The following is a 15,711-nucleotide window of genomic DNA, read 5'->3' as shown; positions in this document are numbered from 1 at the left end:
AGCAGAGGAGGCGGCAGAGGTAAGTCCAGGAAACCCAGGGTGTTTCTCCAGCCTGAAGCCTAGTTTCAGAAAAGTACGGGCAGTCTCACAGCTCTCTGTGTTGCACACAAGCACAACCTCCTCCAAAACACTGACCTTTTTTTCTCAATCCTCAGAATCTCAGATCCTGGCAGCTTCTGTCCCTCCCTGCTCTCCCCTCCCCCTCTGCATCTTTTTTTTCCTTTTCTTTTCTTTCTTTTTTTTTTTTTTTTAAGGCCACACCAGAGGCATATGGAAGTTCCCAGGCTGGGGATGGAATCAGAGCTGCAGCTGCCGGCCTACAGTTACAGCCACAGCAACAGCAGATCTAGGTGGCATCTGTGACCTACAGCACAGCTTATGGCAACACAGGATTATTAGCCCACTGAATAAGGCCAGGGATTGAACCCACATCCTTGCGGGCACTAGTCGGGGTTCGTTACCCCTGAGCCCCATGGGAATTCCACACCTCTGCATCTTGAAGCAAACTCTTGTGCCTTTGTCTCCCTCCACAGAGACAGGACATGGACCTGAGGGCATGGAGGGGAAGGGGTGGGGAAAGAGGGAGAGGGGTGAGGTCCTTCCACCTACTCAGAGGAGGGGAGACAGAACCGAAGTCCCCAAAGGAGGACCAGAGGGCAACGTCCCAGGGAGTTAACCCTCAAGAAGGTCGTTCTTGAAGTTGTCTGCTCTCTTGGCTGGAGCCTGGCAATGCTTTGCCTCTAGAAAAGTCCTCTTTCCTCCCAAGATTTCAACTGCGTTTTCATAGTTCCTTCTTCAGGTTGCTCTCTTTTCTAATTATCTCCTCTTATGTCCTGTGCTTCCTCTTGCCTTCCTCCCTTGCTCATGCACCCCCTCCAGTCCTGATTGGAGAGGCAGTGTGGACACTGGCTAAGTGTGTTGCCCCTACAACCACACTGCCTGGGTCCGAAATCCCAGCTCCTCAGTTGCAGGTGTGCACACTTGGACAAGTACTTCACCTCTCTGAGCCTCGGTTTCCTCATTCTTAAGATGTTATAATAACAGCATCTCATAGGTGACACATCATGTTATGAAAACTAACTGAGTAGATGCCCATAAAGAGCTTAGAGTAGTACCTGGGAAGTAGTACGTGCTCAGTAAATTTTATGTCTGTCTACTATCTGTCTCTGTTTCTATTTTCTTTTTTGTAAATGCCTTCAAATCCTTTTTGGATTTTGCCAGGTGACACTGAAAGAATATATGTTTTAAGAGCCTGTAGTAATTGTATTTTTAGAAATTGTAAAGTACATAAAATAGTTCTACTAAAGTATAGAAATTCTAACGTAGAATTTCAGTGATGGAGAGCTCATCATCTTACAAAACCTTCATTCTGGATAGAAAGTTCCTTCTAACATTGACCTTCTTTCTTGTAGCTTCCACTAACCATCCTGTTAGTTTTAATGGAATAAGGAATAAATGAACTTATTTGTTATTAGTTCATGTTATTAGGAATAAGTAAAAATAGTCAACTCTTAGGTTGAAAAAAATCAGTACGGCCAAAGGACCAGATGCAAGGACGTGTCTTTCAGTGAACGGCTGCTAATACATTTCGACCTATGGATTTTACTTCATAGGACTTATTTGTTATATGTTTTGAACCTTGATTCTGATGTTCCATGTATTAGCTATCTCTGCTACCTTTGACCTTTGACCTTATAAAGTCACTGATGAAAGTGATGACCCAGAAATCAAGCCCTATCCTGCATTCCAAAAGTCTTCCTCCAGGCTGACATGAACAGTTTTGAGTATTCTTCAGTAGCTGCAAAACTACCCCAGCCTGCATTACCCATTTCACCTTTCTCTGGGAAAAGCAAACATGAGAGATTCTGTTAAAGACTCGTTAAAAGTCCAAATATACCCACCCCCCCAGACCGCCCTAGCATTACATGTCTTTCTCTTATCTGATATTTCCCACTATCTGTAAAATACAAGAAAATTAATTGGAGAAGCAGTCCATATGCTTTGTCTGTCTCTTAGAGAATCTTTCTTCATTTTAAGTAGAAAGTAGCATAAGATGATAGGCATTGGTGAAAGCTGAAAGGAAAGAGAGAACAGTTACAATGTTCAAAGAATTCATTTTACCAAAAGTTGTCACTTTCCACTAAAAGTATTTGGCGCCTCTCCACTTTGTAGTCCCTGATTTAGATGTTTAATTTATATAGTACAACGTTATTATAGCCACAATTGTGTGGTGTCTTCTTTGGATGTCGGTGTTGAGTTGAAGTGGAAGTTCCCAAAGGGATGTGTATAGTGTGTGATTCATGTGGGTACTTGGTACTTTTTGATGGTGATGTTAGGAGGAATGACTAAGAGGCAAAGAGTCTTAGGGCATTTTCTACTTTTAGGCATGTTTAGGAAACTACTGTAGTTTTTTAGGGAACCATTTTCAATGAAATACATATATTGCAGTTTTGTTTCTGTTTATGCCAGATGGTCAAAAAGTCAAGTTAAAGGAGGATCCGGAACCTTATAGTACAGGATGATTGCTAAAATATATGAAGGGAAAAGTACAGGATATAGTATGCTGCCATTTATGGGGGAAAAAATGGGAGGGTACAGAGGAAATGGGTAACATTACTTGTAGGAAGGACACTGTGGCTGAGGGATAGTCTTTAGTGCTTTTTGAATTGTGAATCATGTGACTGTATTACCTAACACAAATGAACAAACAATAAATGTATAAGAAGAAAGAAGCTGGGTTGAGGAAGCAACAATAAGTAGTTAATCCTTTTTATCTCCTTTTTAAAGCATATACAGGCTTTGGAATTAGATGCCCTTAGATTTGAATTTTGGCTTGACAGCTGCTGGCAGTTGAGCCTGGAGAAAGTTACATCACTTCATGTAAATTTTGGGAAAGACCTTCTTGGCTGGATTTTTCTGCAGATCAAATATAATAAAGACCATTTCTTAAAGTTGTGTGTGATTATCTGGTCTTGGGGTATGCAGTGAAGGAGATGAAGCAGATTTTGGGTACGAGCATCTTCCTCTGAAGCTGGCTTTCCACCACCCAAGAAAGACAAAGGACAAGATGATCTTAGTGCTTGGGTTCCATGTGGTGAATAGATTTTGGCTGAAAGTTATTGTGAATCAAAAGTTAACTCTGAACTGATCATTAGATCCAGAAAAAGGGTTCAACCTGTCTTTGCAATTAAGGGAATTCAGTGGTTAAGTGAATGATAGTTAGATCCCTTTCCTCCAGAGTTTTGGAAGAAATTTGCCAATGAAATGTATCCCATCTCCTCTCCCCTGTTATATAACAACAGTTGCAAGAATTGAGAAGCTCTGCTCTGATGGATAGAATCAGGGGAGGGACCATAAAGCAATGCCTGGGTGCAGAAAAGGACTGCTGTTCTGTGCCATTGCCTAAGTCACTCCAAGGAACAGAAAGATTGGGACCCACGCAGAGCCATTAACACTGCATACTCTGTAAGCTGTATCCATTCCCAGCTAAGTAGGTCTCTATGCTGAACATTTTCCCCCAGGGGCTAGCATAGGAAAATATGAGACTAATATTTTGTGTAGCATTTACAGTTACCTTTTTGTTTATGTACTCAATGAATGGGCTTTGTAACATGAATCTTTCAGATGCAAGGACCAGAATGAGAACTCCAATAGTCTAAACCAGGGTCTAATCAGTTTAGATAACAGAGTTCCAGAAGCAGGACTGACTTCAGAACCTTAGGCTTCACCTGTCTGTGATTTTTTCATCCTCTTTATCCTCTTCTGAGTATTAGCTTCTTTTTAAGCTGGTTCTTCCTCAGCCTCTTCTCCTTCATCTTTTTGGCAGTGCCTGAAGCCTGCAGAAATTCCCTGGCCAGGGATGGACCCCGAGCCACAGCAGCACTGTGAGCCACTGCAGTGACAATGTTAGATTCTTAACTCTCTGAGCCACCAGGGAACTCCTTTAGCTGGCTCTTCTCTGTGTAGTAAAGTGATAGGGAAGTTTTCTTTTTTCTTTCATTTTTTTTAAAGTTTTACTGAAGTATAGTTGATTTACAATGTTGTGATAATTTCTGCTGTACAACAAAGTGTTTCAGTTATACATGTACACACATCCATTCTCTTTCAGATTCTTTTCCCACATAGATTATCACAGAATACTGGGTGGAGTTCTCCGTGCTGTAAAGCAGGTCCCTATTGGCCAGTCATTCCATATACCTCAGTGGGCATGTACCAGTCCCAAACCCCCAGCCCATCCCATCCCTGTCCCCTTTGGTAACTATAAGTTTTTCAAAGTCGGCAAGTCTGTTTCTGTTCTGAAAATAAATTCACTTGTATCCTTTTTTTAGAGTCCACATGTGAGTGATATCATATGATATTTGTCTTTCATTGCCTAACTTCACTTAATATGATAATGTCTAGGTTCATCCATGTTGCTGGGGCTGGCGTATTGGGGCCCCAAACAAAAGCTGGGTTCTGGGAGTGAAAAAGAAAAGTATAATATGGACTCTGGGACAGCAGATGCTTGACGTTTGCCTCCCAACATCGGTTCTCCCCTTTTCTCATCAATCTGTCAAACCCTGATTTTCCATTGGAGAACAGTTAGATTCTCAGCTTTTTTTTTTGTCTTTTTGTCTTTTCTAGGGCCGCTCCTATGGCATATGGAAGTTCCCAAGCTAGGGGTCAAGTCGGAACTGTAGCTGCTGGCCTGTGCCAGAGCCATAGCAATGCCAGATCCAAGCCGAGTCCGCTACCTACACCACAGCTCACGGCAATGCCAGATCCTTAACCCACTGAGCAAGGCCAGGGATCGAACCGCAGCCTCATGGTTCCTAGTCGGATTCATTAACCACTGCTCCACAATGGGAACTCCAATTACATTCTCAGCTTTAAGAGTAGACACTGACTGGCTTAAGCCAGTGAACTCAACTCTCGCTGTATATGAGAACCAATAAAGGAATATTTTAAAATACCAATGTATGGGATCCACCTCCCAGAGCAATGAAATCAGAATCCTTTGAAGGGATGCCAGGTTCAAAATCCAATAATTTAAGCCAATCAGCGTATCCCATTGGCTCAGGGAGGGCATATAACCTAACTCAAGCTAAGGAGAGGCAGTGAAATCCATGGGGTTTCTGGGAATAATCCGGAGGGGTGGTCTTTCTTCTCCTGGAGGATGGGGCGCAAGGGTACAAACCTAGAAATGTTCCTATTAGAGGGTGAGGAGTACAGGGAACCCTCTTACACTGTTGACGGTAGAAATCGTGACTGTACAAACGCTAGTGATAACTTGTCTCCACTTTTCCTGATTCCCTTGCAGTGAGGGAGACAGAGAGAGAGATGGAAGAGCTGAATTGCTCTCTTTGTCCATAGAACAGAGTACCAAGAAGGTTTAAAGTTAATACATTAGAAATTGGAAGTATAAGCCTGATAGTTGGGAGTTACGAAAGTAGCTACCCGAGGGGAAGGAGAAGATGAGAAGGAGGGAGAGGAGAAAGGGAGGGGGAGGAGGAAGAAGAAATAGTCAAAAGTAGCTACTTCGGGAGTTCCTATCATGGCTCAGTGGTTAACGAATCTGACTAGCATCCATCCATGAGGATGCAGGTTCCATCCCTGGCCTTGCTTAGTGGGTTAAGGATCCAGTGTTGCCATGAGCTGTGGTGTAGGTCGCAGATACTGCATTGCTGTGGCTGTGATGTAGGCCAGTGGCTATAGCTCTGATTAGCCTGGGAACCTCCATATGCTGCAGGTGCAGCTTTAAAAAAGCAAAAAAAAAAGAAAAAGTAGCTACTTCTGAGGAATAAGACATGAAGATGAGGAAGCAAGCTTTAGTTTTCCCTTTATACCCTCTGTTCTCTTTGAATTTTTATTTCTAAAATATATTTTCTATATTATATAAAATATTATTATAATTATTGTTACTTTTATAATGAGAAATAAATTTATTTCTTTTAAAATTGTTGCTAAGAGTGTGAGATGATTTTAAAATATATGTAAGCTATTGTTAAAATACATTTCTTTAAGTGTATAAATCCCCTGTTTGACAAGAGATGTGAAGGATTTTTTTTCTTTTTTTTTAATGGTTGTATCTGCAGCATATGGAAGTTCCCAAGTCTGGGGTTGAATTGAAGCTACAACTGCCAGCTTACACCACAGCCATAGCAACACCAGAACCGAGCTGCATCTGCGACCTACACTGAAGCTTGCGGCAGTGCCAGATCCTTAACCCACTGAGCGAGGCCAGGGATCGAACACATATCCTCATGGATACTGTGTCAGGTTCTTAAGCTCCTGAGCCACAGTGGGAATTCCATGAAGGACTTTTTAACTGTGCCATTTATCCACAACCTCACAATAGTATAGAGTTCAGATATGAATAAAATGTTTTAATTTTGTGCGTGAGAAAACGATCCTAGGAGCTTAAGTCAAAACTCAAAGTCAAGGCCAGCTCAGGGGATTGAAAGCTTCTGATGGTGGCCAGAGATTGAGCTTCGTTCTCCCTTTTGTATTTGGCCTCACCCTTCTTACAGAGCAGCCCTAATCTGATTTGGCCAACAACTAAAGAGGAGAAAAACCTCAAGAATTCCGCTAAGCATTATCAGTTATTTTGTTTGCCGTCAAATGTTTTTCAGATTTCCTTGGCTCCCAGGTGTCATATGAAATTAAACCTGCGTGATTTCTTTTATCACACCTTCGTTAATGTACTTGTTAAAGTTTGGCTATAGTCTCACCCTGACCACCATGTATTATTTCAGAAATGATAAGGAAACAAAGGTTGTTTTAGAAAATAAGACTTTAAACTTTGGATGGCTAGTAGATTTGAGTGTCAAGTCACTTTTGCAGAATGTTAAACTGATCTTTAATTGTTACTTTCAAATTATTTGTGTAAAGAAAATTGGCACACAAATTAAAAAATGCAGAAAGACATCACAAGATTTGTTTTTCTGTAACACCAGGGAGTAGGTGCGTTTGTTTCTTTAGTTGTAAGATTTTATTCATCACTGATTCTATTTGCCACATTTAGATTCTATTCTTGGGGATCATATATTAAAGAGGAATTCAGATTCCCTTCTTACCATTTATTTTTTTTCAAAAGCCAATTCTTAGTTGAAACTCTACCGAAGCTTCTGCTGCTTTTGGAGATTTAAGTTTTGCACAAAATGTTCAGATATGTTCATATGTGATTATCCATAACTATTCTGTCAAAAGAACACAGTGATAATGTGGATTTATGAAACACAGAGTTTCCTTCTGTTCATTTTCACAGACCCCTATCATGTGCTAGGCAGCAGATGGCATTAATGTGGGTTCATCCTTAGCTGATTTTTCAATGTTACATGATTGTTTCTCTGAATAGTTTATCAGAGGAACAGACACTGAAGGGAATGAATTTGTATAACATTCCATATTTTCACTGTTGATATTTAGGAATAGTAAAATAACTGATAGATGGACAGCAAGAAGAGAACGTTTTGAAAAAAGTCTGAAGCCGAGATGCCCCAATGGTGAAAGAATAGATCTCTGAAAAATAGAGATTTGGGTGCATTTCATTTAAGACACAAGTTCTGAGGCATCAGTGTTACGGAGCTGAAAGAAAAATGAGCAGAGACCTTTAAATGTAAGTTAGTTAAGCCACCTAGTGGTTTGTTCCATAATTTAAGATTGTGTGAATACGTAAAAGCATCCCCGTCTGAGGATTGTTGTTTGGGTCCCTGATTAAGTATGACTAGGAATCTGATCACTTTTCATTTAGTCCAGCAAGGAGGGTCAGTTTCATGGAGAATAAGCATAGTGCTGCGCTGTGTTATCTTTTATTTATTTATAGTCTTCCTTTATAAAAAAAAGATTTAAGGTAACATGAAATGAAAAGACAATGAGAGAGCACAAACTAGAAGATGAGAAAGGAAAAAAAAATATATGTGAATAAAGATACAAACAGTAGTTTAAAGAAACTCTTGATAATTCACAAATGCTTTCAAAATCCTATACATTTTCTATGAAAGGAGTTGACATTTTTCAGGTCAGCCTGGAAACTGATCACTTACAAAATTCACCACATCCAGAACAGTGAACCAATGTTCAGGAAAAGTAAAATCCTACCTGATGTCGAGACATTTTTCTTTCAGAGGTTCTCACAAATGAGATACTGCATAACGTCATGTTTGTTGTCCTCAGCCTTTGTAATAGAAATCATCCGGAGTCTTGGAAAATTGTTTCTTAACTGGGCCTACACTGCTTTGGAGGAGAATGTACACCCCACTCCATTTTCAGGGCTTTCATTACAGCCTTTGATCCTCACAACAAGCTTGAGAGATACATAGTAGATTGTCTCCAGCTGACAGATGAGGCCACTGACACGCAGTGAGGTTATGAACTCACCCAAAGTCCGCTGGACACGCAGTGAGGTTATGAACTCACCCAAAGTCCGCTGTTAATGAATTATGCAGCTCAGATCCAAACCTGGGGAGTCTGTCTGTAGCATCCATGCCCTATTCCAAGAGGCTATATATGCTGAGCGACCCATCCAGTGAAAACGGCAATACTGAATACTTCACAGTTCGTGGAGGATGAGAGGAGAATGCTTTAACATGATGCTGAGGATGAGGCCCGGACTGCACATTTCTAAGACGACTCAGTTAACTTTGTCCTCCAGTGTCACGGACCTATCCCTGACTATAGTCTCTACACACTCATGCACACATGAGAGCACACACACATTTGGTCAAAAACAGGGGACCAGGCAAGAGTACTCAGACACCCCACTTCCTGACCTCTAGAAAATAGCGGATACTCATGACCTTTTGCCGCCTTTGTATAAGATCTAAAACACAATCAAACCGAAACGCACTTTATTTTGCTAGATTTTCTTTCTCAAAGTTGTATCTGTCAGTGTTTGGGGATGGCAGCTAAATGGATTTCTTTTAACCAGTCATGAATATTGATTACTGATGAGCACAGCAAGCCTTGAAAGGAAGTTGGTAGGGAAATAATGACATCATTGAAATAGTTCCAGTTAGAGGAATCAAAATATCATATAACTTGAGTCTTAAGTGGAGCATTTAGAATGATATTCTTTTAAGCCGTGCATTCGGGTAGTTGTTAATGTCATTGCTAAGAGGAAAAGGTATCCTCCATAAGGTAACTCTTCTATATAGATAAAGCTCCTTGAGAATAAATTTCCATGGCATTTAAAGGAAATGCTTAGCTCAATAAAGATTCTCAAGTGCCTGAAAGATTCAGGTTTTGTTTGGGGACCAACTGATGGCTTACTACCCATAAATTGAAGTTTTTAGAATGATAGTTTTTTAATAGTTCTGCTGAACGCTTGAAAGGTCAATCCTATCATGGGAATATACATGAAAGGGAGCAATGGTGAGGTACAATGAAGGAAACACTGGTTGAAAATCAAGAAACTTGGGGTTCTCTGACTACTTTATTCGGATAACAAAGGAAGACACAAATTCTTTGTGCGTTGTTTTTCTCACAAACTCTGGAGTGAGATGTGGATTCAAATACCAATTCTGATACCTGTTAGCTGGATGATATTGAATTACCCAGTTCACCTTTAGGGGCTTCAGTTTCTTCATCTATAAAGACTGGATTCGGTAATACTTTGATGTTGTCAGGTGCTCACTGTGTACAAGTCCTGTGCTTTTTTTATACCTTTGATCTTAGATGGGATATTCACTATTGTTATTCCCACTTTACCAGTGCTGTCACTGAAGTTGGGAGGATAGGTAATGTGAAGACTGTAATTAGGATAGTTTATGTAATATGTTATATCACCTAGAACACAGCAGATTCTCCAGACATAGGAGCCCATGAATTGACTCCTTCTCACCTATCTCCTTCTCTTCTTTGGGGATATGCCTTGAAGATCAGTGATGAGGAGAACTGCATGCTTATATAGCTTGACTTGGGGAATTAGTTAGAGAGTGAGGCCAAAGGGTAAAAATAAAACTGAATTTTTATCTTCCTACAGGAGTGGCAAAAACTCAACTATGATATCTACTCCCTGCGACAGATTCGAAGGGAAGTGAGAAATAGATGGAAAGGTATTTTGGAAGATTTAGGTGAGTCTGAAAGTGATTATGAAATAGTAAAAATAACCAATCGTGATCATTTGTGTTCACTTTCTTCACCGGGGTTTTTATGAAAGGAATGTCAGTAACTGGCTGGTGAAGGCTACTGTGCACTAATTATTTTCCCAAGCTTGTCTTCCTTGTATCCTTAAGCATAAATGTCTGATGTTTCTGTTATCACCAGCTCCTGGTTTGTTTTTTGTTTTGTTTTGTTTTTTTGTTTTTGGCTTTTTAGGGCTGCACCTGCAGCATATGGAAGTTCCTGGGTAGGGGTCGAATTAGAGCTGCAGGTGCCAGCCTGAGCCACAGCCACAGCAATGTAGGATCTGAGCTACATCTACAACCTATACCACAGCTCACAGCAATGCAAGATCCTTTAACCCACTGAGCAGAACCAGGGATTGAACGTGCATCCTCATAATTTTTAAAAAATGAGTCTGTCAGTCTTGAAGTCCTCAGTCCTTCTGCTTTGAGAGAACATGACTCCTTGGCGTCATAACTTTTCAAAAGTGGGGTACTGCGTTGCGAGCCTCTGTTGCTTTCATTGGGATGCTGCGGGGTAGGGTGGACCTCTGCCTTCTTTACTCACCCAGGATTGTTGTGGCTGGATAGTCTCCTTTTTACCATATAAGTTATTTCAGTCAAGTCAAATATATGCATCTTTTATACCTTTGGGTAAGTAATTTAGCCAGCCAACCATATTGTCGCGGGGAGGAGAATCTGGGCTTGGAGAAGTAAGGGCCTAAAGGTGTCCACCTGGCAGGTTGAGCGGCAAGTAGGAATTCATGGAACAGGGAGGAGGTGAAGACAGGGAGTGGGAGGAGGGTCTCCAAACCGAGAAAAGGAACAGCAATCTGTCCATGGATGAGTGTCTGAGGCTTAACTCGGAGGGAAAAGTTAACAAAGAAAATTAGATAAGAAGAAACCTCAAAGAATCTTAATTGAAGACCCCACCAACCACTGGGATGGGTGGGAAGCAGCACGTGGAGTGGTGCCTGGGGCTTCATTTTTCTCATATTTGTTCAGAATCCCACATTGGGTCCCTTAATCTTCTGTAAGGACCGTACTGCAGGACCATCATTTCCTTGTGACTGCTGTATCTGAGGGTTCCATTTCTTTACCATAGGTTTTCAAAAGGAAGCAGACTCTTTGTTGTCAGTGACAAAACTCAGCACCATAAGTGACACTAAAAACACAAGGAAAGCTCGGGAGATGTTGTTGAGACTGGCTGAAGAGACCAGTATTTTCCCAACTGGTTGGGAGCTCTCGGAGAGATACCTCTTTGTTGTGGTAAGTGGATCTGCTCTGATTTTGCTTTAATCTCTGCTAGTCCTTATACTCCTCATTCTGACACCACCAGCTCTGCCACAGTATGAGGTGTGCCGATGATGCTGGCATCTTTGCATGGATGCGCAGAAGCCAGCACATCATCATCACTTGGAAGGCTTCAAAAGCTCAGGCTTCTGGAGTTCCCATTGTGGTTCAGAGGTTAAGGACCTGACACAGTGTCTGTGAGGATGCAGGTTCAATCCCTGGCCTCGCTCAGTGGGTTAAGGATCCAGAGTTGCCACAAGCTGCAGCATAGGTTGCAGATGTGGCTCAGATCTGGTGTTGCCCTGGCTATGGCGTAGGCCCCAGCTGCAGTTCTGATTCGACCCTGAGCCTGGGAATGTCCATATGCTGCAGGTGCAGCTGTAAAAAGAAAACAAAAGACAAACTCAGGTTTCCAGATTGCACTCAGACCAGTCGAGACTTGGGTGTGGCTCAAGAATCTATCTATATTTTTCAGCCAATTTTGCCATGCAGTCAGCTTTTGGAAGCATTTTTAGGTCAAAGAGATGTGAGAACTATTGTATATATAACCTAAGATTGAAAAATGATTGGAAAGGACTCTAAGAACAGTGGAATGGGATTAAGGAGTGTTTCTAAATTTGTTGAGAAAAAGTTAATACATGTTTCACCTACTCATTATTTCTAGGGTGACTATTATGTTTTTTAGATTGGTTTTCCTACCCATATGGCTTAGTTCCCCGCTTGACAACATTTTTATTTTTAATTTTTTGGCAGGACCGTCTCATTGCACTCGATGCTGCAGAAGAGTTCTTTAAAATTGCTAGTCGAACTTACCCCAAGAAGCCTGGGGTCCCGTGCCTGGCAGATGGCCAGAAACAACTGCACTACCTTCCATTTCCAAGTCCCTAAAGGAGAGGCTATGAGGCAGAGTTGGAATTCTCCCAATGGACCTCAACAGCCAACCAAAGTTGGAAAAATGTTACAAGAGAATGAGCCAGAAGAATGAGCTAGCTAAGAGAAAAAGGATCCTGAACCTAACAGAAATCTGAGGGTTTGGATATCTGGTCATCATAAGGACTTGATTCCCTGAAATGTTCAAGTTGTATTGAAGCACCCAGTGACCTGGCATCAGAAAGTTGGACAGTGGGGTATTTCACGATGAGTGATTAGGTTCCAAGAACCCATGGCTCCCATTTTGGTTATGCAACACACTCTAACCATTCATCCTATTGGGAGAATGGGATGTTCTAGTTAATAAAACAATAAAATTAATAGTGCTATCATTGAACCCAAATATGGGGTACCAATTTTTAAATAATTGTTATAACCAAATAATAACACCAAAAATAATACCAGACATTACATGACTTTTCCTTGATTTGGAAGCACCTACAGAAACTTGGAGGTGTTTGAGGCATCATTTTGAGATGATTCAAAAGTTCAGAAGTACCAAATAACAGAAATATCTAGGAGTGCTGCTCAAAAGTGAGTCCCAAATTAGAATGATCCTGAGCAGAACTTCCTGCAGCTACTTGTAAAAAGTTGTCTTCAGTTGTAGGATAAGCCTCTTAAATTTGCAACATCGTTGCTATCTGGTTACCTCATTTTTTGCATATGGGCCAGCCAGATTTAGTCCACTAGCCCTTGATACTTTGTCTGGGATAGCAACTATTTGACCTTCATTGTCTTGTCTTTAATCTATTTCCAGCTTATTGGCTGACAGTGGCACCTGCTCAGGGACCTCTACCGTAGATTTGCAGCTCTGCAGGGCAGGGCTGCCTTGAAGAAGGTCATCGCTGGACTTTCTTCCCTTCTGCAGATGATTTTCAAAATGGAGCAATTCTGTCAATACAGCTTACTTCTATCCACTGATCAAGCAGTCCAACTTCAAAAGTTAATGGCTGGAGTTCCCTTGTGGTACGGTGGGTTAAGGATCCGGCATTGTCATTGTGGTGGTTTGAGTTGCTGCTTTGACTCGGGTTCGACCCCTAATTGCTACTTAAGCAAGAAGCTTGCTGTGAAATCATGGTTCATTTTATTGAAAAGACTCTCAGAGCTTGTAGGATGTAGCGATATATTGGTGACAACAACGGCAATATTTTTACTTTTACAGATTTTGCTCTTCTGACTTCAAGTTTAAAAAGTAACCTGTATTTGCTGTGTAGGGAGTTATGCCTTGGAAATTTCCCTATGCCGACCAGCTTTTTTGGTAGTGAACACAATGTTTCAAACACTCTGTTAGAGGAAGTACATGTTCTCCGCTGCAGACCAGTTTTAACTGTCATGTTTCAGGAAAATTCTTCCTAGCGAATAAACTAAAAGTTTTATTTTTTAAAATAAAAAATACATTTTTATTTTGTTTTATTTAGTGCTTAATACCTCTCTAACATTGTTTAAAACTAGCCTTCAGGTATTTTCCCTCTCTTCTGTAGGATCTTGCAAAATAAACATACAAACACTGAGACAAACAAAGACATACTCAAAAAAAAAAAAAAAAAAACCCTTTGAAAATCATATTGTTTTCATCTTTGTCCCAGGAATTTGTGTTTTGTCTTTCTGCCTTTTTGGATGTCAAAGTAGATGAGATTGTTTGTATCTATAGAGAATAAATTGTACCCATAGTCTTTATTTTTGGTAATGAGCCACTAAGGATAAAATTGTCTTTTGATTAGAAAAGCACATGGAATAATCCAGAAAATTTTCCTTGCAAGGAATTAAAAGTTTTCTGTGTTTACTTTTCAATTGATGTGTGGTGTTTTTCCAAGATTTGAGAAGGAACAGATAATGCTTTTCCATAATCTCTTTAAATTGAAGGGTAAAGAAGCTAAGAGATAGATAGGCTTAAGGACTGACCTATAGCCAGTCAAGGGGCAGATCTGTGCCCAAGCCCGTTGAGTCGTACTTGAGAGAGGCTTGAGGATGACTGAGGTGACCCCTTCAGAATTCACAAGGTGCTAAGCAGGACCAGGGCCCAAAAGTTTATATATGTATGCAGGGTAGGTTTCAAGGGGTAGATGGATGGAAAATTTCATATTAATGGTTATTTATTTTAATATGCACCAGGAGAACCCTGTAATTAGCAAGTCAACCACCTGATTTCCTATTCCATGAATGTTACTGCAGTCAACAAGATAATATGTTCTCTTACAGGGGACCCCAGGAAGGCACAGTGGACACATGGACCAAATGGTAAAGAACACATTAGTGAGGGGTCCTCAGCATCACTAAAAGCTCAGCCATATCTCTGTAGGCCACAGATTATTCCAGAGGTGCACTCACGGGTAACAATGGGGATGGAAGAGTAGGGGCCCAGTGGCAGTGCTTCTCTTGAGAAGCACAGTGGGCACAATGAATCACAATGAGTGGCCAGGTCTGAGGGGTCCCTGCATTGAGATTTGGAGTTGGTTGATGGAACATGGCATCCCCAGGGGCACAATAGTTGGGTGGCCAATGTGACTATGGCTCAAGCTATGCCATCAAAAGATTTCAAGGATGGATGAACAAAAATAGGTGGGGCACAGCCACAGCCACTACCACCTTAATGAAAAGTTACAATCTCTTGCCAAGTTTCGAGACCTTGGCTGTTCCAGACCCAGAAACTACTGACTGAAGGAGAGGCTGGATCCCCAGGAAGGAGGACTTTGAAACAGCACTGCCAGTGTATGTGGCAGTGCTTCCCCTAGTCCTTTCTCAAAAGGACTTGTGGTTATTTACTGGGACAACTGTACACTGGGGAAAGAAGTGCACACAAATATTGTTGGGATATGGGACACAGGGTCCAAAGCGACATTGATACTCAGGGACCAGAATGTCATTAGAGTGTGCCATTTAGAGTGGGGGCATATGGAATTCAGAGAATATTGGAGTTCTACCCCAGGTCTAACTCACAGTAAAGTCCATGGATCCATCCAATGGTCATTTCCCCACTTCCAGAATAAATTACTGGATTGAACATACCTGGGACTTGGCAGAACCAACAGTTGTTTTTTGGCTTATGGATTAAAAATCATCTTAATGAGAAAGCTAAGTGGAAGGCTTTGAAACTGCTTCGCCCCAGCCAAGATAGTAAACCAAAGTTAAAACTGCATTCCAGAAAGATGACAGAGATTGGTTCCCTTAACAATCTAAAGGATGCAGGAGTGTTGGTCCTGATTATAATTCCATTTAGTTCACCACTCTGGCCCTGACACTAGGTGGATAGCAGAGCGTGAAAGTCAATGCTGAAAATTAACCAAGGGGGAGCCCTAGTTGCAGCTGCTGAGCTAAACATGGGATCTTGGGGAGACTCAATTAAGTCTCAGCTACTGTGTGGCTATTGATCGAGCACATGCGTTCTTTACATACACATCAGAAAGTG

The 15,711-nt window shown here is 41.2% G+C and overlaps 1 protein-coding gene across 2 annotated transcripts in view; it reads left to right on the top strand.

Annotated features, from left to right (window-relative positions):
- MREG (melanoregulin) overlaps window positions 1-13,830 on the top strand; it is a 61,246-nt gene extending 47,416 nt beyond the window's left edge. For both annotated transcript variants that reach the window (XM_047773442.1, XM_047773443.1), the window contains exons 3-5: window positions 9,962-10,052; window positions 11,188-11,351; window positions 12,129-13,830. In XM_047773442.1, coding sequence (XP_047629398.1) covers window positions 9,962-10,052; window positions 11,188-11,351; window positions 12,129-12,263 — 390 coding nt within the window. In that variant the 3' untranslated portion in view covers window positions 12,264-13,830. The remainder of the gene's footprint in view (window positions 1-9,961; window positions 10,053-11,187; window positions 11,352-12,128) is intronic.
- The last annotated feature ends 1,881 nt before the right edge of the window (window positions 13,831-15,711 follow it).

The sequence above is a fragment of the Phacochoerus africanus genome, chromosome 3 (genome assembly GCF_016906955.1).
Source record: "Phacochoerus africanus isolate WHEZ1 chromosome 3, ROS_Pafr_v1, whole genome shotgun sequence".
Taxonomy (NCBI): domain Eukaryota; kingdom Metazoa; phylum Chordata; class Mammalia; order Artiodactyla; family Suidae; genus Phacochoerus; species Phacochoerus africanus.
The sequence above is the reverse complement of the archived record's forward strand: the minus strand, read 5'-3'. Positions and strand labels throughout refer to the sequence as shown.